At 48.5% G+C, this 25,609-nt stretch overlaps 1 protein-coding gene across 3 annotated transcripts in view; it reads right to left on the bottom strand.

Annotated features, from left to right (window-relative positions):
- LOC146871775 (striatin-interacting protein 1) overlaps positions 1 to 25,609 on the bottom strand; it is a 513,622-nt gene that overhangs the window by 294,132 nt on the left and 193,881 nt on the right. For all 3 annotated transcript variants that reach the window (XM_085651361.1, XM_085651345.1, XM_085651354.1), the window contains exons 8-11: positions 21,882 to 22,009; positions 19,472 to 19,654; positions 12,893 to 13,110; positions 12,189 to 12,254 (exon numbers count right to left, since the gene is read on the bottom strand). In XM_085651361.1, the coding sequence (XP_085507487.1) occupies positions 12,189 to 12,254; positions 12,893 to 13,110; positions 19,472 to 19,654; positions 21,882 to 22,009 (595 nt within the window). The remainder of the gene's footprint in view (positions 1 to 12,188; positions 12,255 to 12,892; positions 13,111 to 19,471; positions 19,655 to 21,881; positions 22,010 to 25,609) is intronic.

Below are 25,609 nucleotides of genomic sequence, written 5' to 3'. Positions count from 1 at the left end.
TATTGGTCAGGGAGATGTTGGAGTAATGTTTCTAACGTGTCATAATGTGCGCGATCGTAGCGAGCTAGGAGCGCCTGAGTATTGGTAATACGCCATATGTTAGCTGCCTGGGCTGCAATCCGTTTGCCGGAGGTCTCTAGCACCTTGGACTCTTTGTCCGGGGGAGGAGCATCCCCTGTCGTCTGCGAGTGCGCCCGTTTGCGAGCATTCGCGACTACTATGGAATCCAGAGGCAACTGGCCTCTAATGTAGGTAGGGTCCCCAGGCGCCGACCTGTATTTTTGGTCGATCCTGGGGTTTATTACTTTTGCCCTGGTGGGTTCTTTGAAAATGTCCTTTGCTGGTTTGAGGACACCTTTCAACATGGGTAGAGTTTTGATATTCCTTTCTGAGGATGCGAAAGTATCCATGAGAAAATCGTCCTCGATGGTGTCAGAGTGGAGTTGCACACCATGATTGGCCGCAGCCCGTTCAATGAGGGCGTTGAATGCGGCAGTGTCCTCTGTGGGAGACGTTTTTGCGCCATATAGCTGCGTGTCCTGTGTATCCATAGGTGCACCCGGGTCTACAGGGTCATCCCAAGCCTGGTCAGGGTCCTGTTGGCCTGCAGGGTCCATCTCTCCGGGGTAGGGGACGTGGTCACTCATGTAGTCCTCCAAAACGTCGGTTTCGGAGTGTGTTGGAGAGAAGGACTGTGGATGTTGGTAAGAGGTAGGGAGAGGTTTGTAAAGAACTGGTTCCGAATCCACTGGCAGCTTTTTCTTTAGCGGGATCCGGTAGGAGTCCAAAGCTGGCTCGGAAGTTATTCTCCTCTTGTGGAGCATCATTCTGCCGGTGTCGGCATCGATGATGTGCGATGGTGACGTCTCCGCAGGAGAGCGTTCGGCAGGTGTGATCCTGGTGTGGGTGACACGTGTTCTGATTTCGAACAGTTTTGGGGCCGTGGATGGTGGCAAGCCAAAAGTGATGTTGGCCGGTGCCGGAGAAGCTTTTTGAGCTTTTTTCGGCTCGGAGCCGGACGTGTCCTGGAGGGCTGCCTTGTCTTTGATGCGTTGCAAGGACGCTGCAACTTGCCGCACCTGGAGCGCCGACGGTTCTTTGGCGCCGACCGGTTCTGTAGAGGCGGGCGTGGACTTTTTCGGCGCCACTGGGTCATCGAGTCGAGGAGAGGTAGTAGCTGTCGACGGCGTCGATGATTGTGCCTTTGGTGCTGCTTTCGAAGCGGTGTGAGACGCAGCAGCCATTTTGACCTTTGTGGCCGGAGCCGATTGTTTCGGTGCCGGGAGCCGAGGCGGTTTGGCGGTACCGATGGTCTTTTTCCGTGTGTCGGCGCCGACGTCGGCTGCTGCAAGCTCGGCACCGAAGTCCCGTTTGGTGCGGTCGGTGCCGACGGGTTTGGCTGGCGTCGAAGGTGTGGTGGGCTTCGATCCGACCAGTGTCACTTTCAGTTTCGGTTTCTAATGAACCAATACGGCTTTCGGTTTCGATGAAGGGAAACCAGTCGTTTTGGGTAGTAATGGCTGCCGCTGAATGTCCGAGGCCGGGCCAGAGGGCGGGGCCGAAGAACTGCGGGATAGGTCTTGGGTAAGGCCCGAAGGCGATCCCTCGACCGGAGCCATAGACTGATGCACTGGGATATCCTCAGTCTGTATGGGTAGGCCTTGCTCGTCACCGGAGCTACTCTCTTCGGCCCCTAAGGCCTCATTGTAGTCTCCTACCTCGGTGTCGGCTTCGTCTCTGTGAAAGAGTCGTTCTTCGATGTCTTCCGATCCGGAGTCGTGTTCGGAAGCGGGGCTGGAGGGTAGGTTCTCCACTTCTTCGACCTCTTCGTCTTCGGCGCTGAAGATGTCGGTCGGGCCGGTGCCGCTTGCTGCGCTTCAAGTCTCGCTGCTCGTCGATTCCGGAGAGTCTTCTTGGATCGGAATCGGGCACAGGCCATACATGTGGACTCGTCGTGATCCGGTGAAAGGCATTTGTTGCACACCGGGTGGACGTCGACATGGGGATATTTCGCATTGCATACAGGACACCGCTTGAATGGTGTCCTCGATTCCATCGTCGATGTTGGGTCGATGGTCGGGTAAGATGCGAAAAAGTTTTTCTTGAAGTTAGTAAACTAACAAATAACTATCGATACCGATCGGGAACAGTACCGACGCGAACTAAAGGCCTTTTGGCCTGTAAGAAGTTTTTCCTAACTTGAGTCAAGATAAGCACATCCGAACCCAATGGCGGAAAAAAACAATCTGAGGATGGAGAGGATGCCCATGCGCACTGTAGTCCAGGGGAGGAGTCACCTATCCCAGGATACTTCGAAGACTCTTCCAGGACAACAACGTGCAAACATCCGGACCCAACACTAGGCGGCGATCTATGCACAGATATGAATTCAGCAGCCCACATGCCTCGAACATGTTAGACCTGTCAGCCCTTTGGGTGGTCCCTCCTCATCATTATTTATTTTGTCCCACTTTTGCCTCAAACCCGGTTATAATTTTTCCTTTTTGTGAACCACCAGACTTTTTAGTGTTGATGCAGGGTCAGGGAGCCATTTTCCCTACCCCTGGAACTTCTGTCTGAGGGCCTGAGACACAAAATGGTGGCCACCCATTGTCATCTGTGACATCACCAGAACCCACTGGAGGTTTCTAGAACCTTCTGTAACATTCTAGAACCCTGTGACAGTGGGAGGCAGTTTAGAATGTTGGGAGGCCATCTCAGAGCGGCAGTTGGCAACTGACTGGAGAAGAGAGAGGACAGATATAGAAGGAGGTCGGAGTAAGGCAGCAGGGGTGGAAACCAGTGCTTGGAGTGGGGTCCAGAAACCCACCCTTGATGCTAGTCCCTACTGACCAAGCCCAGCCTAAAGCCCTGTGTGGGACCAAGACCAGAAGAACCATCTTAAGGATCTGAACATTTGGAACAGGCCTTAAAGAGGAAGAACAGCAAGTTCCTGACCTGTTCAGTGGCGTCCTCCTGGAGTCCTGACGTCGAGAAGCCTGGAGACCTGGGTCCTGAGGTAGAGAAGCGGCGCTGACAGAAAGCAGACGTCGTACCCGGAGCCGCCAGAGGTCGAGTGAGGGCGCCGACGGAGGTCGTGGAGAGGCGCCGGAGGTCGAGTGGAGATTCACCCGAGGTCGAGGTGAGGGCGCCGACGGAGGTCGTGGAGAGGCGAAAGAGGTCGTGTGGAGATTCACCCGCGGTCGAGGTGAGGGCGCCGATGGAGGTCGTGGAGAGGCGCCGGAGGTCGGGAGTGGAGATCGCACTCCGGAGACACCCGGAATCGGGGAGGTCGTGTCCCTGCGACGCCGGAAGGCGACATCGAGACGAGGCCGCCCAGCGACATCGAGTCGAGACCGCCCAGCGTCATCGAGTCGAGACCGCCCAGCGACATCGAGTCGGGACCGCCCAGCGTCATCGAGTCGGGACCGCCCAGCGTCATCGAGTCGAGACCGCCCAGCGTCGTCGAGTCGAGACCGTCCAGCGACGTCGAGACGAGGCCGCCCAGCGACATCGAGGCGGGGCCGCCCAGCGACATCGAGGCGGGGCCGCCCAGCGACATCGAGGCGGGGCCGCCCAGCGACATCGAGCCGGAGCCGCCTCACGACATCGACACGGCGCCGAGCGGAGCCGATCATCGTGAAAAGGGCAGTAAGTGGTAGAGGGGGCGTCTGAGGCCCCGTGGAGCCCTAAAAGACCATTCTAGAGGCTAGAGGGGTGTTAGAACCAGCCTGGGAGTGCCAGGGGTGAACTAAGACTGGTGCAGTGACATTTGTGAGGGGCTGTGTAGTTTGGAGGGCCAGATCTTTAGGTTACCCTGGTTCTGCCTCAGCTTAGGCCCCAGCCTTGACCAATCTAGGTGGGACACCCCCATGCCATCCAAATGACCACAAGCTGTGTATGGGCAAAGTAAGACCAAGTTACCTCATGAAAGTGATCTGATCTATACTGTCATTGATTGCTTTTCCTTATTTATTGAGGGTGCTTTATTTATTGTCTTCCACTAATTTATTCCTGCACTGTATTTATTGTCTGACTGTATTTATTTGCCGTCTGTATTTATTGCACATCTATTTATTCTTTGCTTAATGAGGACCTGAATCTATTTATTGAAATTCCAAAGTAACATTGTTTGTTTGACCTGCTCTTTTAAAAGAAAATCCTATTGTATTGTATTTATGAGATGAAACCTGCAACTAAGAGAAAATAAGATAAAGACATATATATTTTCAACTTGACTTGCATAATTTTTACGGTGTAGTGTCGTTTTTGGAACGGATGAACGCATGGTTATTGTGAGGGTGTGACGTACGCTTAACACGGTGCCTGACCCCCAACCGCTCGAGCCAAGCTACCACTGTGCTGGGAACCTGGTGACTGCTAACCCGGTTGCCCGGTTTCCAACATAAAATTGGTGTTCAGCGGTGGGATAGAGCTGTGCTTGCGTCTACTCGACAATAACTTTGGGTAGTTCATAGGCCTACACCGGGAGTTTTCTCCAAACGGACTTCCTAATTTTAAGTTTTGTTTTTTCCAAATTTACTTCTGGTGGTGGGAGGAGGTATTACAAAAGGTACCCCCCTGCATAGCTTCTGTAAGCAACTGTCTTCTATCCTGAGTGGGAAAAATGGAGTTTGTGTTGGAGGATGTGGAAACTTACACTGTGGCCCAACTCAGAGAGTTTTGTCAGCGAGAGGGGGTGTTTTGTCCCCAAGGTGCAAAGAAGGGTGAGCTCCAGACCAGCTTGAGGGCTTGGGGGAGGCACGACGAGAAAGTAAGGTTGAGAAGGAGGACAGGGATGGAGAGACTGTCAGCGAGGGGGCTGGTTTGTACCAACCTGAGGTGGGGAACCTATTAGAGGGGCCCAGAACACTTTCAAGGAAGGGCAGCAGTGTCTCTAGTGGCGGCTTATCAGAAGCAGTATTAACTGACCGGAGGGAGAAAAGACAGCTCACATGGGAGTTGGCGAAGCTGGAGAAAGAAAAGGAGGAACGGAGGATGGCTCACGAGTTGAGGCTCAGGGAGATAGATCTCCAGATCCTACGGGTCGGGGCACACGCTGTTCCTAATGGTGGCAGCGAAGAGAGAGAAATCACCAGGGAACCCAAACCCTATCTGCCAAAAGACATAGTAGCCAGCTATAATGCGGGAGATGATATCGCCAAGTGGCTAGCGGCCTATGAGGTCTCTTTAAGAGTCCATGGGGTTCCAGAGAAATATTGGGGAGGGGGATTGTACAAATACATGCCTCCAGCTGGCAGGGATACATTATTGGCCCTAGAGCAGGATGAGCAGACCCACTACCCCACCATGAAAGTGGCGCTCGTGAGGAAGTTTGGACTAACACCCGAGAAGTACAGACAGAAGTTCCGGGGTAGCCACAAACTGGGCACACAGAATTGGGTGGATTTCCTGGACTATGCAAAGAAGGCATTAGAGGGTTGGATACAAGGCAGCGAGGTGAGGGACTACAAGGGGTTGTTTGATTTGATGTTGAAGGAACACCTGCTCGAAAAATGTTTCCCTGACCTGCGTCAACACCTGGTGGATAGCAAGCTGACCAATCCCCGGAAGCTTGCTGAGGAGGCGGACATTTGGGCTAGTACCCGAGTGTCCACAAGGGGGACTGGAGGGGACTCTCAAAAGACCGGACAGGGCGCCCCCCAGAAGAAAGAGGGAGGGGAAAAGAAAACGGAGTTCTCTAAAGGCCCCCAAAATAGTTTCCAAGGGAAGGGAACGGGATTCACCGCTAGGGCTAACCCACCCAGAAACCCTAATCCTGGCCAGAGTCAGCAGCCAAGGGTTATCCATTGCTTCGAGTGCGGTGGTGTCGGACACTATAAGGGAGATGTGAAGTGCCCGAAAAGACCACCCCCTCCCATCGGAGGAAAGGCCCCCGGAGTAGCTAGTGTAGTGCTCGGGGAGGAGATGCCTTTAGATAAGGGAAGGGAGTGGGCGGGTGTCACCTTAGTGTCCCTGGGAGAACGGGAGATGGTTCCTAAGATCCAGGTGCCCGCAAATACCACAAAGTATGGGCAGTAGGTCACCATCAACGGCCAAAGAGGGGAGGCTCTGAGAGACACAGGAGCCAGTATGACTATGGTACGTAGCCAACTGGTGTCTCCAGAGCAGGTGATTCCTGATGTACTCCACCCTGCCGCGATGGCTGAAGGCAGAATGGGCCACTATCCGGTGGCCGAAGTTCCATTTGAATGGGAAGGGGTTGCAGGGTTGCTTCGAGTTGCCGTAATCCCTGCCGTGCCAGTCGATTGTCTGCTGGGGAATGACATGGAGCATAATGCTTGGAAGGAGGTGGAATACCGGACTCATGCTGAGATGCTGGGTACACCTGACTGGGCCTGTGTCAGCACAGGGTCTGCGACTACCCGGAGGGGGGAGTTCGTTTAGGCGGGAGCCTGGAACAAAGGCACCGCCGGCTGCCGACCAAGGGAAGAACCGAGGGCAGGAGGAGCCTGCCTCGGCATCCGCGCCCCGTGTGACGGATAGGCCACCGGAGGTGGTGGACCAGGAGTCCGCGGAGGGGGATGTTACCGAACTGGAGAACCTACCCATCCCGGCCGAGTGGCACGTGGAGGGAGGGCCGACCAGGGAGGAATTCTGCAAGGGCCAGAGGGAGTGTCCTACCCTTGAGGGACTGAGGCGACAGGCCGAAGCCCAGGCAGCAGGGAACGTTGAGGGGAACTACAATATTTACTGGGAGGATGGCCTCCTCTACAGTGAACCCAAGGCACCCATGCACGGATCGTCACGGGCCTTAATTGTCCCTCAACGTTATCGAGCCTTCCTTCTGGAATTGGCTCATGAGATCCCCTTGGCAGGACACCTGGGGCAAGACAAGACCTTTGCCCGGCTTGTCCCACACTTTTATTGGCCTCAAATGAAAGTGTCGTCCGACACCTACTGCCGGACGGGTGTGTCTTGTCAAGCCAGTGGGAAAACAGGGGTGAAGCTGAAAGCTCCCCTGGAACCACTTCCTGTCGTTAGCACCCCCTTTGAAAGGGTGGGCATCGACATTGTGGGTCCGTTAGATCCGCCTACTACAGCTGGTCACAGGTTTATCCTGGTTCTGGTGGATCATGCCACACGGTACCCAGAGGCTATACCTCTGAGGACCATTACTGCACCTGTTGTGGCTAGGGCCCTGATGGGAATCTTTACCAGAGTGGGTTTTCCCAAGGAAGTTGTGTCCGACAGGGGGACCAACTTCATGTCAGCATATATGCGGGCCATGTGGAAGGAGTGTGGAGTGACCTACGGGTTCACCACTCCTTACCACCCCCAGACCAATGGTCTGGTGGAGAGGTTCAATAAAACCTTGAAAGGCATGATCAGAAGTCTGCCTGAAAGCCTGCGGAGGAAATGGGACGTCCTCCTACCCTGTCTATTGTTTTCTTACAGGGAAGTGCCACAGAAGGGAGTGGGCTTCAGCCCCTTCGAGCTTTTGTATGGGCACCCTGTGCGTGGACCTCTCAGCCTGGTGAGAGACGGATGGGAAAGAACTCCCAGAAAGCTTCCCCAGGATGTGGTGAGCTACATGCTGGCCTTCCGGAGCCAAATGGCTAAGTTGTGGAAGCAAGCTTCTGACAACTTGGAAGCCAGCCAAGCAGTAATGAAGGCGTGGTATGACCACAATGCTCACCCGGTGGAATTGGAGCCTGGCCAGAAGGTGTGGGTGATCGAACCAGGAGAGCTTAGCACCCTCCAGGATCGCTGGTCAGGACCCTTTGAGGTGTTGGAGAAGAAGGGTAAGGCTACCTACTTGGTGGATCTGAAGACCCCCCGCCAGCCCCTACGGGTGCTGCATGCCAACCGCCTCAAACCCCACCATGAGAGGCCCGAAGTCATATTGCTGATGGTGACTGACGGAGCAGAGGACGTGGAAAGCGAGCCTCTCCCCGACTTATTTGCGTCTCAAGAGAAGGATGGGTTGGTGGAGGGAGTGATTCTCTCCCCGTCCCTAACTCCTGAACAGCAGGAGGACTGCCGCCAGGTCCTGGGGCAGTACTCTTCGTTGTTCTCCCTTGTTCCGGGTAGGACTCACCTTTGCGTCCATGACGTGGACACAGGAGACAGCCCACCTGTGAAGTCAAAGATCTACCGGATGACAGACAAGGTGAAGGCCAGCATTCACAGTGAAGTCACTAAGATGCTGGAGCTAGGAGTGATTGAACCTTCTAGCAGCCCCTGGTCCAGTCCGGTGGTACTAGTACCAAAAGCTGCACCCCCGGGAGCCCAACCGGAACTGAGGTTCTGTGTGGACTACCGAGGACTGAACTCAGTAACCAAGACTGATGCTCATCCGATTCCAAGAGCAGATGAATTGATTGACCGGCTGGGAGCTGCCCAATATCTGAGTACCTTTGACCTTACTTCCGGGTACTGGCAGATCTCTCTGACTGATGGAGCTAAGGAAAGGTCAGCCTTCTCCACGCCCAAGGGCCACTACCAGTTCTGCGTGATGCCCTTTGGGCTCAAGAACGCACCTGCCACGTTTCAGCGTCTGGTGAACCAGATCCTCACTGGAATGGAGAGTTTCTCTGCTGCTTATCTGGACGACATTGCTGTCTTCAGTAACAGCTGGGAGGATCACTTGCGTCACCTGCAAGCTGTTCTCCAGGCCCTGAAACACGCTGGTTTAACGATCAAGGCCAGTAAATGCCAGATCGGGCAGGGGTCGGTAGTGTACCTTGGACACTTGGTGGGTAGGGGAGCGGTGCAACCCCTCCAGGCGAAAATCGAGGCTATCATGGCCTGGGAACCCCCCAAGACTCAGACTGAGGTCCGAGCTTTTCTGGGCCTCACCGGATATTACCGCCGCTTCGTGAAGGGGTATGGTACCATTGTGGCCCCCCTCACGGAGCTTACGTCCAAGAAGCAACCTCGACGGGTAGTCTGGACGGAGGCTTGTCAGCAGGCCTTTGTGAAACTGAAGCAAGCCATGTGCGAGGCCCCGGTCTTAAGGGCCCCAGATTTTTCCAAGGAGTTCATTGTCCAGACGGATGCATCGGAACATGGCATTGGGGCAGTGTTATCGCAACTCAATGAAGAAGGTCTGGATCAACCCGTGGTCTTCCTATCCCGGAGACTACTTCCCAGGGAACAGAAGGAGTGCAATAGAGCGTGAAGCCTTTGCAGTGGTATGGGCTCTGAAGAAGTTGCGGCCATACCTGTTTGGCTCGCACTTCCTAGTTCAGACCGACCACAGACCCCTTCGGTGGCTGATGCAGATGAAGGGGGAGAATCCCAAGTTGCTAAGGTGGTCTATCTCCCTACAGGGAATGGACTTTCAGGTGGAACATCGGCCTGGAGTGGACCACGCCAATGCAGACGGTCTCTCAAGGTATTTCCGCCTTATTGATGAGAACTCCCAAGGGGTTGGGTAGCTCTCCCCACTTTCAGCTGGGGGGGGACGCGTGTTAGACCTGTCAGCCCTTTGGGTGGTCCCTCCTCATCATTATTTATTTTGTCCCACTTTTGCCTCAAACCCTGTTATAATTTTTCCTTTTTGGGAACCACCAGACTTTTTAGTGTTGATGCAGGGTCAGGGAGCCATTTTCCCTACCCCTGGAACTTCTGTCTGAGGGCCTGAGACACAAATTGGTGGCCACCCATTGTCACCTGTGACATCACCAGATCCCACTGGAGGTTTCTAGAACCTTCTGTAACATTCTAGAACCCTGTGACAGTGGGAGGCAGTTTAGAATGTTGGGAGGCCATCTCAGAGCGGCAGTTGGCAACTGACTGGAGAAGAGAGAGGACAGATATAGAAGGAGGTCGGAGTAAGGCAGCAGGGGTGGAAACCAGTGCTTGGAGTGGGGTCCAGAAACCCACCCTTGATGCTAGTCCCTACTGACAAAGCCCAGCCTAAAGCCCTGTGTGGGACCAAGACCAGAAGAACCATCTTAAGGATCTGAACATTTGGAACAGGCCTTAAAGAGGAAGAACAGCAAGTTCCTGACCTGTTCAGTGGCGTCCTCCTGGAGTCCTGACGTCGAGAAGCCTGGAGATCTGGGGCCTGAGGTAGAGAAGCGGCGCTGACAGAAAGCAGACGTCGTACCCGGAGCCGCCAGAGGTCGAGTGAGGGCGCCGACGGAGGTCGTGGAGAGGCGCCGGAGGTCGAGTGGAGATTCACCCGAGGTCGAGGTGAGGGCGCCGACGGAGGTCGTGGAGAGGCGCCGGAGGTCGTGTGGAGATTCACCCGAGGTCGAGGTGAGGGCGCCGACGGAGGTCGTGGAGAGGCGCCGTAGGTCGTGTGGAATTTCACCCGCGGTCGAGGTGAGGGCGCCGACGGAGGTCGTGGAGAGGCGCCGGAGGTCGGGAGTGGAGATCGCACTCCGGAGACACCCGGAAGCGGGGAGGTCGTGTCCCTGCGACGCCGGAATGCGACATCGAGACGAGGCCGCCCAGCGACATCGAGTCGAGACCGCCCAGCGTTATCGAGTCGAGACCGTCCAGCGACGTCGAGACGAGGCCGCCCAGCGACATCGAGGCAGGATCGCCCAGCGACATCGAGTTGAGGCCGCCCAGCGGCATCGAGCCGGAGCCGCCTCACGACATCGACACGGCGCCGAGCGGAGCCGATCATCGTGAAAAGGGCAGTAAGTGGTAGAGGGGGCGTCTGAGGCCCCGTGGAGCCCTAAAAGACCATTCTAGGGGCTAGAGGGGTGTTAGAACCAGCCTGGGAGTGCCAGGGGTGAACTAAGACTGGTGCAGTGACATCTGTGAGGGGCTGTGTAGTTTGGAGGGCCAGATCTTTAGGTTACCCTGGTTCTGCCTCAGCTTAGGCCCCAGCCTTGACCAATCTAGGTGGGACACCCCCATGCCATCCAAATGACCACAAGCTGTGTATGGGCAAAGTAAGACCAAGTTACCTCATGAAAGTGATCTGATCTATACTGTCATTGATTGCTTTTCCTTATTTATTGAGGGTGCTTTATTTATTGTCTTCCACTAATTTATTCCTGCACTGTATTTATTGTCTGACTGTATTTATTTGCCGTCTGTATTTATTGCACATCTATTTATTCTTTGCTTAATGAGGACCTGAATCTATTTATTGAAATTCCAAAGTAACATTGTTTGTTTGACCTGCTCTTTTAAAAGAAAATCCTATTGTATTGTATTTATGTGATGAAACCTGCAACTAAGAGAAAATAAGATAAAGACATATATATTTTCAACTTGACTTGCATAATTTTTACGGTGTAGTGTCGTTTTTGGAACGGATGAACGCATGGTTATTGTGAGGGTGTGACGTACGCTTAACACGGTGCTTGACCCCCAACCGCTCGAGCCAAGCTACCACTGTGCTGGGAACCTGGTGACTGCTAACCCGGTTGCCCGGTTTCCAACAGAATATCTATGGCGAAATAGAATAGGATTTATTATCGGTCAGGAACAAGTTCAAGGAATGTTCCAAAAAACATATGAATGGCAAATGGAGGCCCTTTGTATGGCCTATGTCGAGGAACTACAGAGGTTGGTATTGTCCTGTAGTGTTCCGAGCCACCAGCCTTTTCGACTAATTGCAGTAAATAATGCTAGGAGTAATTGAGGGTGGGAAAAGTTTGAAGTGTTCCTACTACTTGACTGCTGACCTGCAAAAGCTGAAAAAACAGGAGTATGAAATGCCGCGTAAAGCTTCACCCACTTATCAAAATACATAAGCTTCCTATTGTAGAAGTAATAGAACAATGATGTACACTACGTATGCCTATACAAACTGCTGTAACCCTGTAGACTTTGAGGAAACCATGCCCATGGAACATGTTCGCTTATGTCTTGATTTAATTCTGAACACCAACACAATGGTTGAACAAATCATCAATCTTTCCTCTACCTCAATGTCTTGCGATTACATAGTAATTATAACAAAGTTGAAGCAGTAATGCACCAGTGAGGTTGAACAAAACAGTGTGAATGGAAAAACTGAGAAACAATTGTGAAAATTGACACTGAGTGATATGGATTCAAAACAGGCACTGGTTCCCACATAATGATGTACAACAGTCATGCGTTATACAAATATTAACAATAACATCAACAGAAAGTATGGTCTCTGCCACAATTACATGTGAAATTCCAAATCAAAGTACATTCCAAATTGTAAAGGCGTCCTACTAAGTAGTCTGAATAGCATCAAAGAAAAGCAGGCAACCAGTACTTACTTTCCCAAAGTGTAGCCAATGAATTTACTACGACTGTTTTCAAGGAACATCTCAATATCCTTTTCCCTGCAAGCGAGAAAAAAAGAAATATTACTAAGCTGTTGAATCTGATGGAAATATAATGCAATAACCTAATGCTACCAAAACCAAAATGTTAGTAAATGGGAGGGATCTATCGTATGTGATAGCAACAAGTCAAAACACAGAATGAGTAACCAAAACCAAGCAAGAGGGTATGATAAACAATCCCCAGCAAATGTGTAATCAATACCCAGCAAAGCAGAAACCATACCAATAAAATGATAGAAAATTGATTAACAGTGAAGACAACAACCCACTGACATTAAATCAAGTAACTTTGTGGAGGACAAAACTGACAGTAACCCCAAAAAGGCATGTCACACAAGACAGACCAACAGAGATGCAAAAGAAGCAAAGAATTTGATAGACAGAGAGAGATGAAGGAACAGCAACAGAGAGACACAACTGAGGTGAGAACAAAAACCCTATGATGTGAACATGAAAAGGAGGCAGTAAGGTTTGATGAGGTGGATTATGAATTGAGGAAGACTGAAGGTAGAACTAATAAAGACTAAATCAAAAGAAGGTGTGTACATTATCAGACCACTAGCTGAATAGTCAGAATATTGTGATTGGTTTTGCCACAAACAGAGACAAGAGGGCAGTGAAGAAAGATACCTCACCTGACCTTTGGAGCCCAGGGAAGCCCTTTAGGAAATGTGAGCCTGTCACATGGAGGGTGTGAGACAGGGGGTGGCATCACCTCATCCCTCTCCAGCGGAAACGGCTCGGCTTCAATGTTGGAGTCATCATCATTTTCTTCCTCTTCATCGTGGGGGTCATCTGTTTTGTAGGGGTCTCGCTCATTGAAGGCATCAAGGTTATCCTGCTTGATAAGAGCCTGGAATACAGAAGCAATGAAGGAGTCATAGGATCAATGTCAAATAAAAAGGATATTGGAAAGTTGGCTGCCCTGTGGTGGATGGTCACCAGCGAATGGGTTCTGCTGGGAGAGCCAGCTTAGAATCCACCATCACAAACCAAGCAACGTCCCTGACTCTAAATGATACAGGAGAGCTGGGTTTGACTGAGCTGGGCATCTGCTGGTCTATGGCAGACGTCCTCCTTCTGCCACACTCCAAATAACCTTGTCAGGGAGGCACTGAGGAGATGGCCAGGCATATACCCTTCTCACAAGTACTGGCATGTCCATAAGGTCAGCAGAGAATGACACAGCTCATTTGACAAGTGAAAGGAAGGAAACCCAAATGCTCCACATGACTCTATTTGAAGTACTGATAGGAAAATTATTCTGAGCAAACATGTTTCCGAATTGCTTCTAAGATGTAAGCTGAAAATGACTGAAAGGGGCATTTAGATGCATGTACCATTTTACGAAACATCACAGTGTACAAACTGTGTGTGTGTCGTTTGAAGTGTGCGCCCCAGCTTATAGAAAGAGATGTTAGATAAACCAACAGGGCTTGTGAAATAAAGTCATTCAAAAAGTGCTGACACAAGCAAAGAAGCAAGAGTGAAAGGAATATGCTACTTACCAGTATGCATCTGTTCTTGGCATGTAGAGCTGCAGAGCCACACACTAAGGATAAGATCGCCATCTGGTGTTGGGCTCGGATGATTGCAGGTTGTTGTTGTCTTCGGAAGAAGTCTTTGGTCACGAGATTGGTGACTCCTCCCCTGGACAACAGTGCGCATGGGCATCCACTCCATCCTCAGATTGCTTTTCGCCATGATGGGAAATGATGGAGTGAGTAAGAAGTAAAGAGAAAGGATGTCCATGTATAGTGTCTAATTAAGACAATGCTGTAACAGATACAGGTCCCGGGGAGGCGGGTGGGCGTGTGTGGCTCTGCAGCTCTACATGCCAAGAACAGATGCATACTGGTAAGTAGTAGCATATTCCGTTCAAGGCATATGAGCTGCAGATCACACACTAAGGATAGACTATATAGCAGTGTCTCCCCTAGCGGTGGTCACCTGTATCAGTTGCAGCAGTTTGGAATAGAGTTTTTAGGACAGCTTGGCCTACTGAAGCTTGTTGTTTGGATTGCACATCAACACAGTAATGCTTAGTGAAGGTGTGTGTAGTAGACCATGTGGCTGCTTTGCAAATGTCTTCTAAGGGGATGTTCCCTAAGAATGCCATAGAGGCCCCTATTTTACGCGTGGAGTGCGCCCTAGGGGGAACGGTAAGAGTACGTTTAGCTTTTTGGTAACATATTTGGATACATTTGACTATCCATCTGGCGATACCCGATTTGGAAATGGTGTTGCCTTTGTGTGGTGGAGCGAAAGAAACAAACAGTTGCTTGGTTTTCCGAAAAGGTTTGGTTCTGTCGATGTAATAGAGCAAGGCCCTTTTAACATCTAAGGTATGAAGTGCCCTCTCAGCTACTGAGTCTGGATTAGGGAAGAAGACTGGCAGTTCCACAGACTGGTTTAGATGGAAAGGGGAAATGACTTTAGGGAGGAATTTTGGGTTCGTCCTAAGAACCACTTTGTTCCGATGTAGTTGGAGGAAGGGTTCTTCGAGAGTCAAGGCTTGTATTTCACTTACTCTTCGCAGGGATGTGATTGCGATGAGGAAAGCTACTTTCCATGTTAGGAACTGCAGTTCGCATTTGTGCATTGGTTCAAATGGTGGACCCATGAGCCTTGTTAGAACAATATTAAGGTTCCACACCGGGGAAGGCGGTAACCTTGGAGGAATGATTCTTTTAAGACCCTCCATAAATGCTTTAATAGCTGGTACCTTAAAGAGGGACAGGTGTTGTCTATTTTGCAAATAGGCTGCTAATGCCGCTAGATGTAGACGTATAGAGGAATACGCTAAATTGCATCTTTGCAAGTGCAATAAATAGCAAATGATGTTCTGGATGGAAGCATCCAGTGGTTGTATGTCATTGTTAGCGCAGTAAATGGCAAATCTTTTCCATTTTGCAGCATAGCATGCCCTAGTAGTAGGTCTCCTGGCTTCCTTAATGATATTCATACAGTCTGGAGGAAGGTTGAGGTACCCGAACTCTAAGACTTCAGGAGCCAGATTGCCAAGTTCAGTGTTTGAGGATCTGGGTGTCTGATTTCTCCATGGTTCTGGGTTAAGAGATTCGGGGAGAGTGCAGTTTTTGATGTGGAACTAGCGCTAGTTCCAAAAGTGTGGTGAACCAGGGTTGACGTGCCCAAGTGGGAGCCACTAGGATGAGTGTCAGCGACTGTTGTTTCAGTTTGCGTACCACAAATGGAATGAGAGGGAGAGGCGGAACAGCGTACGCAAATCTGCCTGACCAGTTCATCCATATTGCATTGCCCTTTGATCGCGGGTGTGGGTACCTAGCGGCGAAGGTTGGGCATTTTGCGTTTTCTGGTGTGGCGAACAGGTCTATGTCTGGTTGTCCCTACTTTTGGAAGAATGGGAGTAAAACTTTGGGGTGTAGTTCCCATTCATGTATCTGCTGTGTGTGGCGACTTAAGAGGTCGGCCACCAGGTTCTGAACCCCTGGGAGGTGTTCTGCTAGTAGGTAGATGTTCCGGGGAATTGCCCATCTCCAAATTTGTTGCGCCAGTTGGGACAGTTGTAGAGAATGTGTCGCTCCTTGTTTCTGTATGTAATACATTGTGGTCATGTTGTCCGTGCGGATGAGGTCAGTTTTGTTTTGAAGATGCACTTGGAAGGATTTCAGGGCTAGGAACACCGCTAGAAGTTCCAGGTGATTGATGTGGAACTGTTTTTGTTGAGTGGTCCACCGTCCCTGAGTTGTGTGTTGAAGGAGGTGGGCTCCCCACCCTGTGAGAGATGCGTCGGTGGTCAGCACAACTTGTGGAAGGGGCTCTAAGAACGTCCACCCTTTGGACAGGTTGATGGTGTTCCACCACTTCAGTGAGCAAAGTGAGCGGCTGTCCACCAACACCAGATCGGTAAGTTGTCCGTGGGCCTGATTCCACTGTTGTGCTAGACATTCCTGTAAGAGACGCATTTGAAGGCGTGCATAGGGTACTATGGAGATGCATGACGCCATCATGCCTAAGAGTTGCATGAACACTCTTGCGGGGAGAGAGTGTTGCGTTTGAAATGTTTTGATCAGACTTTGTATGTTGGCTATCCTGGCTATGCTGGGATAAGCTACGGCTTTGGCTGTGTTTATGGTGGCTCCCAGGTATTGTTGTACTTGGGAGGGTTGTAGTTGAGATTTGGGATAGTTGATGGTAAATCCCAAATTGTGCAGGGTTTGAATAGTGCGGTGGGTGTGGTGAACGCATTTGTCTAGAGTATTGGCTTTTATGAGCCAGTCGTCCAGATAGGGGAAGACATGGATTTGTTGTCTCCTGAGATATGCTGCCACAACTGCCAAGCACTTGGTGAACACCCTTGGTGCAGTTGTTACTCCGAATGGGAGAACTGTAAACTGATAGTGCTGACCGTCTACCACGAATCGTAGATACTTCCTGTGAGCGGGATGCCTAGGGATGTGAAAATATGCATCCTTGAGGTCTAATGTGGCAAGGAAGTCTCCTTGTTGAAGTAAAGGAAGGACCTGTTGGAGAGTGATCATGTGGAAATGATCTGATTGTATGTACTGGTTCAGTAGTCTGAGGTCCAGTATGGGTCTCAAGGTTTTGTCCTTTTTGGGAATGAGGAAGTATAGAGAATATACTCCTGTGCCCTGATGTTGTAGTGGAACAGGTTCTATTGCGTTTTTCTGAAGCAAAGACTGTATTTCCTGTTTGAGGAGTGTGAGGTGGTGAGACGTCATGGGACGGTGTCTGGGTGGTATGTTTGGGGGCGGGTTTATGAGTTCGAGGCAGTAGCCATATTGGATAATTTGTCTTACCCACCTGTCTGTAGTGATGGTATTCCAGACAGGTAGGAACTGTTGAAGCCTGCCCCCGACCGGAGTGGAATGGTCTGGGGGGAGTGGTGGCAAGTCACTGTTTGGTGGCTGTAGAGGAGCGGGTGTTGCTGTTACCCCGTCCCCGGCCTTTATTATTGTTTCCCCGATACCCTCCTCTAAAATATCCTTTGTTAGGGGATGTTTGACCCGATGTTTTGAAGGTGGAAGAGTTGTCTGTTCCCACATTTTTGGAAGCTCCTCTATAAAAGGAGCAACGAAAGGAGCCTCTGGGTTGAGTAGACTGCAATGCTCCCATAGATTTTGCAGTTTCATTATCTTTCTTCATTTTTTCTAGGGCAGTGTCTACTGCCGGGCCGAATAGTTGCTCCTGATTAAAGGGTTGAGCAAGAATGGAGGTTTGTACTTCCGGCTTGAAGCCGGAGATGCGCAGCCATGCGTGGCGTCTAAGCAATACGCCTGTGTTGACTGCCCTAGAGGCGGTGTCCGCTGCGTCTAATGCACATTTAATGGAGGCATTGGATATTAGTTTGCCTTCTTGTATGAGGTCAGTGGCCTGTGTTTTGAAAGGTTCAGGCAGGTGTTGTAAGAGAACCTCCAGTTGATCATAATGGGCTCTATCATAACCAGCCAATAGGGCTTGTGTATTTGCGATACGCCAGTGGTTAGCCGCTTGAGCGGCAACCCTTTTTCGGGAAGCCTCCAGGAGTTTAGACTCCTTGTCTGGGGGCGGCGTGTCTCCGGTTGTTTGGGAGTTGGCCCTTTTCCTGGCATTGGAGACGACTAGTGAGTCTAGGGGGAGTTGCGCCTTGATGTACGCAGGATCTTGTGGCGCTGGTCTGTATTTTTTTTTCTATTCTGGGGTTGAGAACCCTGGCCCTGACAGGGTCTTTAAAAACCTCAGTGGCATGCTTTATCACTACCTTAATCATGGGTAGAATGTGGACTGTTTTCTGGGACTGCTCAAAAGTGTCAAGTAGAAAATCCTCCTCAGGAGTGTCGGTGTGCATGGTGACACCATGAAACGATGCTGCTCTGTTAATAAGCTGACCGAACCCTAAATGGTCATCAGGAGGGGAGGGTTTTGAGGGGTTTCGGTGCCGAGGAGCCTTTTGGTGTCGGTGGAGACCTCGGCGTCGAAGAACGTTTCGGTGCCGGTGGAGATGTCGGGACCGAGTGACGTTTCGGACCCGATGGAGATTTCGGTCCTGAAGCCTGCTTTGGTGCCGAAGGTATTATAGGCACAATTACATGAGGTTTACTCGAGCCCGAGCCACCTGCAGGCTTACTCTTCTTCGGAGCCGGGCCCGAGGGCGGGGCTTCAGAAGATGTTTTTGGATCGCGAATGGGCCCAGTTGGCAGAGTCGTGACCAATGTCTTTTTGGGTGGTGTTGGGGTAGGGGGGCTGGTACTCACGGGCTCCCCCGGATCAGAATAGTCGGCCTCGGACACGATTTGTAGATCTTCGGAGTCATCGTCAGGGACGTCCTGTGCAAAGATGTCTTCTGGTTCCGGAACCGGCTTGGCCATGATATGGCGTCGAGCTCTTCGGTCCCGGATGGTTTTCTTTGAGCGGAATGTGGCGCAGGCTGGACAGCTGGATTCGTTGTGGTCTGGTGAAAGGCACAAATTACAGACCTCGTGGTGATCGCTATGAGGGAACTTTGCTCCACATTGGGGGCATTTTTTAAAAGGTGTCTTTTCCATCACCCGCGTCCGGAGTCGGTCCGATATGGTTTTCGACGTCGAGTTTTGAAGTTATGAGAGTTGTAGTGATTGCTATAAGTTTTCTGCTGGAGCGGAAAAAAGTTCATCCAAACCCAATGGCGGAAAAAAACAATCTGAGGATGGAGTGGATGCCCATGCGCACTGTTGTCCAGGGGAGGAGTCACCAATCTCGTGACCAAAGACTTCTTCCGAAGACAACAACAACCTGCAATCTTCCGAGCCCAACACCAGATGGCGATCTTATCCTTAGTGTGTGATCTGCAGCTCATATGCCTCGAACATATGTTTTTGACTTGCCAGTAAAGGCAACAGCCAAAGCTATCTTAGTCTTATGCACCTATTCCGAGAAGTAGGTTCACTTAGATTATGCTCCCCATCGATAATCCCACACACAAAATTTACTAAAGCCTGCTAGAGCTGTACAAACTATCGCAAGTCCATCTTCCCCAGCATGGGTAGAGTTGTGTCTCTATGTGTACCTGCACTTCAGCTGCCTAAAACATTCCCTCTTTCACATAACATTCTTCTTTATCTAAGAGTTGTTTTGATCCCCTGCTCTTCATACTGTTCCGCAATATTTTTCTAGGCTTCAAGAGGTATTTGGGAAGCTGTATTTTAACATCTAACAATATGAAGAATTTACGGCTGATTACAGGCTGGACTCACCTTATGTTCTCGTCGGCCACGCTTTTGCTGCTGGTCAATAAGATCGGAAGCAGACGCTGGTGGAGAGGCAGCTCTCATGCGACGAATCACCTTTATGCTGTCCTCTGGCAGGGGCGGAAGACCCAGCAAAGCACGCTTTTCTGCCTTCATCCCCAAAAGTTCTTCAAATCCTCCCAGAGTGCACTATAAAAACACACAGATAAGTAGTCATACCCTCCAAGAAAGGAGAGATGGAGCATAGGCTCTCAAACACACCCAGATTAAAGCTAGCACGCTTTACTGAGCAGGCCCCCGACCAATGCGCACTGCCAAAGAAAGCTTTAACTCATCAATATTCATATTTTTAAATTATTTTGTTGGAAAATCAATTTGTTGGGATCAAGTGGCTCTAGTGCAATTTGTTTGAAGACAATGCTTTTGCATTTTTGTGGAATCTTTTTCAAAACATCATTTGATATTCCTATTTTAATTAGTTTTACCGGACACCCATTGTGTCTAGTTGAACACACTTTAATCCCTAATTTAGTCATTCAGGGATTCTCACCACAAAGAATCTCTATTCCCTTTGTGACTTTGTCCCCAATGCCCTTCATTTCCCAAATCATTTTTGTGTGCTTCTTTTCCCCTTCCACAGCAACTTTTCGTGTTTGCCCTTGTTCTTCGCTCTGCACAAGGCCCTTAGTTGAAATGTAATGTGCTGATGCTGCAAAAACATCCATTCTATATGGCACAGACTTTTCAATCTTTGTTTTACATTTTATTTTAACTTGTTTTTAATACTTTATTTTTTGTTGAAAAGTCCTGTTTATTAATGTTTATGGAGGGAGGGGGAGAGATGGGGTTTCCTCCTATCTTATTTGATCTTTTCCAGGGGATTTAGGTTAATGTTATGTTAAGTTATGGTAATATATTTTATATAGCGCTTGATGACCCAAAGGAGTCCTTGCACTGCCTTGGGAGAATATGAGAACAGGGGAAATGGCTAATGAATAAAAAGACATGTTTTCAAACCCTTTCTAAATTGTAGAAGGTTTTGTGACTCTTTAAGGTTAAGAGGGAGGGAATTCCAGATTTTTGAGGTGCAAGCCACAAACTTTTGCCGCCCCATCGAGCTTTCCTAAAGATGGGGACCATCACGTTTTTGGAAGTCATGGAGCGGAGGGATCTGGAAGGTAAGTACCAACAAAATTTCTGATTGAAATAGTCTGGTCCACAGTTATGCATGCACAGATCCTTAAAAGTGATCATTTTCTGTATAGGTAGCCAGAGGAGTTTGTGTAGGAAGCAGGACTTTTTCGAATACCATGGTTTTTTTGTCTTTATTTTGGATCAAATGTTTTTGTCTAATTGGAAGTAAAACTGCTTTCAGTTCAGTTGCTTCAAATTAATTTGCTTTTACCAGTTGACCCATCCTAGAGTGGAGTAGATGAGAGACTGGAAAATCTTGCAAAACTGCAAAAATTGCACTGCAAGACACACCCATCACAAGAAACCAAGACAAACGTGCTTGTGTCTGAGTTCTCAAAATTATAAACTTGGATATGTCACTTGGAAGTTAACATGCATCCGGATATAGGAGCTCACAATTTCCCTCTCTTCCGCGTGTTACCTCCACAATCTGTTATTCCCTCACCAGCACGTCCCTTAATGAGCAAACCTACCCTAAGACCGTGACAGCTTCCAGGCACTGTTGAGGCAGTAATGCGCCTCTAACTGCACAATCCTCTCGCTCACTCCTCACCAGCATGATTCTCCCTGTGCACTGTTCTTCCACACCCATGTGCACTCCACGGTGCATGGCTTTCCCACTCTCCCACCAATGCATACTCACTGAACACACCTCCCCATCTTGCAGAAAAGTGACTCTCACCATGTATGCCTCGTCCAAACTCCCAAAAGCTTACCTCACTCTGTAGGACTTCCCTTTCTTGTCAGAATGGCAACCACATTTAATTCCTCTTTTCGGCATGCTCTTCACTCCCTCCCCTGTTCTCAACAGCACCGTCCTAGACTGAATCTCTGTGCCCCATTTTCAGCATGTCATTCAACATTCATTACCATCTCATGACCCCTATACTCCCCCTTAATGCGCACCCCATACCATACGCTTTTCCCAGCACTACCTTCACAATGCATAGAGTTCATCTCAGGAGCAGGCTTCTCTGTGAGCACAGCTCTCTCAGGCCTCAAGTATGTTACTAAATTCATATATCCTCGATGCATCGCTTTGAAGCCATTGCCCAATTCTTTTTCCTCTCACCCGCATGCCCCTAATCATGTGCGCCTCCCCAGTGTCCTTCGCCACACAGTCCTGTCCAAAGTTGCCAACATGCTCGTCATGCTTCTACAACTTCACAGATACGTCCTATCAGCATTATCTACTCATGCACCATCCACACTCCCCCCTCACCAGCACGGTCTTCCAAAGCAGCAGCAGCACTTTCTTCATGGGGAAGTGCGGGGCATGTCCACTGCAGAACTTGGTCACCATCCCAAACAGCATCACAGAGAATGGCTCGTTATTAAATAGTGGTGTGCCTGCGGAGAGAAGACAGAGGTTAACATATTAGATGCGTACGTATGTAGTGGACACAGGGATTGTTATGAGGAAAGTTACCCTGGGCCCTTCCCATGGTACAGAATTCCGTAGGTGTTCCTGTGGCAAGTATACAGTATTTATTATTACAGATGTCCATAAGGAAATAGGAAAGAGCTGAATATACGATCATAATTACCTCTGTGGTGAGGGAGATTATTGTTATACTACTGGGAAGTCTGTGAGAGAAGAAAATGTGTTTAGTCATTTACCACTGAGAAACTAGACAAATCGAAGTCTGGGGACGGAGGTAATCATATCCAAACATGAGCTAACGAAGAACGGACAGAGTTTACAACAGTGTGTTACTGTGAGTGGCCTTGTTTCAGGAGTATTTTGGACTCGGCATATGAAGGGAGCTATTGTGAAATCAGAGTTTAAAGATTAAGGGTTGGGATACTAAGCAGATTTTGGAAATAAAAACACATATCCCTAAAAATGCTTAGTGAAGGGAGACCACAAAAACATCTGGAAGACATAGGCCAATGAGAGATGAATACTGGGAAGCAACTGAGAACAAGAGTGGATTTTGGGACCGTAGGATGGATGAGTGAAAACCGAAACATACGGGACAAAACAGAACACTGAGGTACGTACTTCAAGTAGGAATCCACAACATTTTTGGACGCAAACTAAACCACGCTTTCTAAGTCTTTATGCAATGAGTTTAAAATAGCATTTGCTCACCAATGGTGGAAAACATGGGCTGGCGTATTGCCCGGCCCATTATGGTTTTATGTCTGCAAGTAACAGAATCTACATGTTTGATGGCCAGCGGAACAAAAGCATAGACCTAAATGGACTTAGTGAGAAAATGCTGAAAATTAAGGAAATCATAAGCTGAATCAAGAAGTGCATTTGTAAGAGACTGATGTGTCAAAACCTCAAAATAAGTTATTTTGCTTGAAAGAACTCACATTGAAGTAATAAATAAAGACACATTATAATCATACATTTACAGAGAAAAATGACTTTGTATTCGGGGATAGGCAGCAAGCTGAACAAACAATTTTTCCTGATAATTTGTGACCTCATTACACAGAGATCTAATCTATTTCACACTGTGGTTAGTGTCAGAAAGGTGAAAATTATCAGCTTGCTTGCTCCATCCAGCCCAGAAAATATCTGCTAAAATTACTGTAAGAAATTGGAGTATTAGTTGATGGAAGAAAGAACCCACCTCATGTAATAATCACAATCCTTGTCAGGATGAACCCTCGAAGTCACCAAATGAATCTGAGCTTAAACCGCTGGCAGCTATGGCACCGAGCAGACAGGCTTAGCTTAGGGGCATTGTGTAAAGTATTTATGCAGTAGTAAAACAGTAATGAAGTCTAAATGCACAACAATAAAAATCCCAAAACAAATTAGAAAAATAAAACACAATTTAATTAACAAAAAGACACAAATGTGATAAGGGGAACCGGAGATATGCATTTTGATGCCACATTTGTGCTTGCGGGAGCTACTGGGTGGGAATGACCCCATGGCCCTAACCAATGGGGTGAAAGTTCCTGGGATAATCCTACCCACTTTGGGCATTTCCAAGATCGCAGAAGTCTTCAGCCCCAATAAACGTGGGTTCTGAGGGCTGGGTGTGTGTGGTATGTATTAAGGTAATTCTAGTGTCATCCCATAGCGAACACTAAAATACAGTTTGTGTCAGTCTCTGTAACCCCAAAGAACCCAGAGACAGATGCCTGCTAGAACAAAGCAGGGTTCATCAGTAACCAGACAGTGGATACACAAGAACTATTATGGCACCTGATTCTCTCCCTTTGAAGTACACCTCAAGTGTGATATGTAAAATCCCAGCAGACCTGTCAAGCAGGTTTGACACTTCAGCAGGATTTGACATCGATGTCAACAAGAAGTGCTGGATTTGGTCGGCTGGAGCGACAAAGAAGGGTGCATGCCAAGGCGTTTGTTATATCTGCTTGTGAAAGAGTAGGCCTCACTGAATTTAATCAAGATCTTGGGCCCAGCCCGCAGGTTATCATGTCAAGGGTACAATAACATCTCCCCACATCCAAGGCCTTTTGTCCCTGTCCTGAGAGCAATTCACATCTCATTCATGCACATTTAAATGCCAGTTACTGCACAGCCAGGCTATAATGGTAGGCCTGAAGACATGATTTATAGTACCACTACAGTGGATGGTATGAGTGCTGCAGTCCACTGGTCGCATTTAATTTACAGGCCCTGGGTGCACTTTGTATCATAAACTAGCAACTTATAGCGAAATAAAATACAGCAATCAGGTGTATACCAATTTTACCATGTTGAAAGGAGGAGCTCAAACACTTTTCCACTGGTTAGCAGGGTAAAATGAACGAAGTTCTATAGCCAAAAACATAGGATTCAGCAAAGAGGCAAATAAACTGGGTGACCCTGCAGAAAGGGCAAATTATCAGAATTTACCAATGTTCTCATACTTTTTTTGTCCAAGCGTATTAAAAGTCAGTTTATATTCTCGATAAGTAGTAGGTTTTCTTTAGTTTGCGTGAGCAGGGCAATTACAGGGACTTCATGGCCACCTCAAGTTTACTGAAACTAATTTAGAAGAAAAACTTAAGGTTTGGCAGCATGGAACCAACACTTTCAAGAATGAAACTTATTTCAAGACAATGATGACGGGAATAAAATATTTAAACAAAGTGAACTTAGTATTACAATAAAACCATGAATGAATTCATGTTTTGGTACAGAGTATGTAAACCAGAGACATAAGAGGTAAAGCCTAACAGAGAAAGGTCCGAGTGAGCAAATAACCAAAAGGAAGAAGATGGGGCAGGAATAAACACAAGTTAAGGCAAAGTGGGTTCTAAAGAGTTCACTGCAGCAAAACTGTCAAATATCCAGCTATCAATGGGAAAAGGAGTTCCAAAAACGAGGACAAGGAAAGAAAGTTATTGACCACCCAGGCATGTGCACATAAAGGGAGACATGGTAAAAATGCATTTGTTGGATGACAAAAGCAGTTGAGGGGCAGTAAAGAGTGAGATGGTTTATCACAAATGGAGGCACCGGTATAAAACCTGTTTTAATTAATAAAATACTTCAGCTACATATACCATAAAAATGAGTTTTAAAGAAAATATTTAATATTGTTGCTTTAATGAACGGAAATTAAATGTTACGAGAACAACACTTCACAGTGGCTAGCACATTTTATTGATTGACACCTTTATACATGCCATTTATTGTAAGTAAAGACATATGTGGTGTAAGCAGTTGAAAAGTAAAATATGTTCCAGCCTAATAAAGGTGCAATACTTGTAGGATTACATGCTGCTTTTATTCTAATGTGTTTTTGGAGATATCAAGCAATCATATGGACATAAAATAAAAATACTAATTAATTTAATTTTCAGATTTTTTTTTTTCTCTGAGAGGCTATTCAATGAAAGTTGGTATTTACTGTGGTTGTTAGATCCAGTTTATGCTCACTCTTAGGAGCACCACTGATTTTATGACTGCCTCATGTCGGTTTCATTTATTTTAATATTATTTTATTTTGAAGACTACGTTTAGCAGCACAG

This window comes from Triturus cristatus, chromosome 1_1 (genome assembly GCF_964204655.1).
Source record: "Triturus cristatus chromosome 1_1, aTriCri1.1, whole genome shotgun sequence".
Lineage (NCBI taxonomy): Eukaryota > Metazoa > Chordata > Amphibia > Caudata > Salamandridae > Triturus > Triturus cristatus.
Note: the sequence above shows the minus strand (reverse complement) of the source record. Positions and strands in the feature narration are given on the sequence as shown.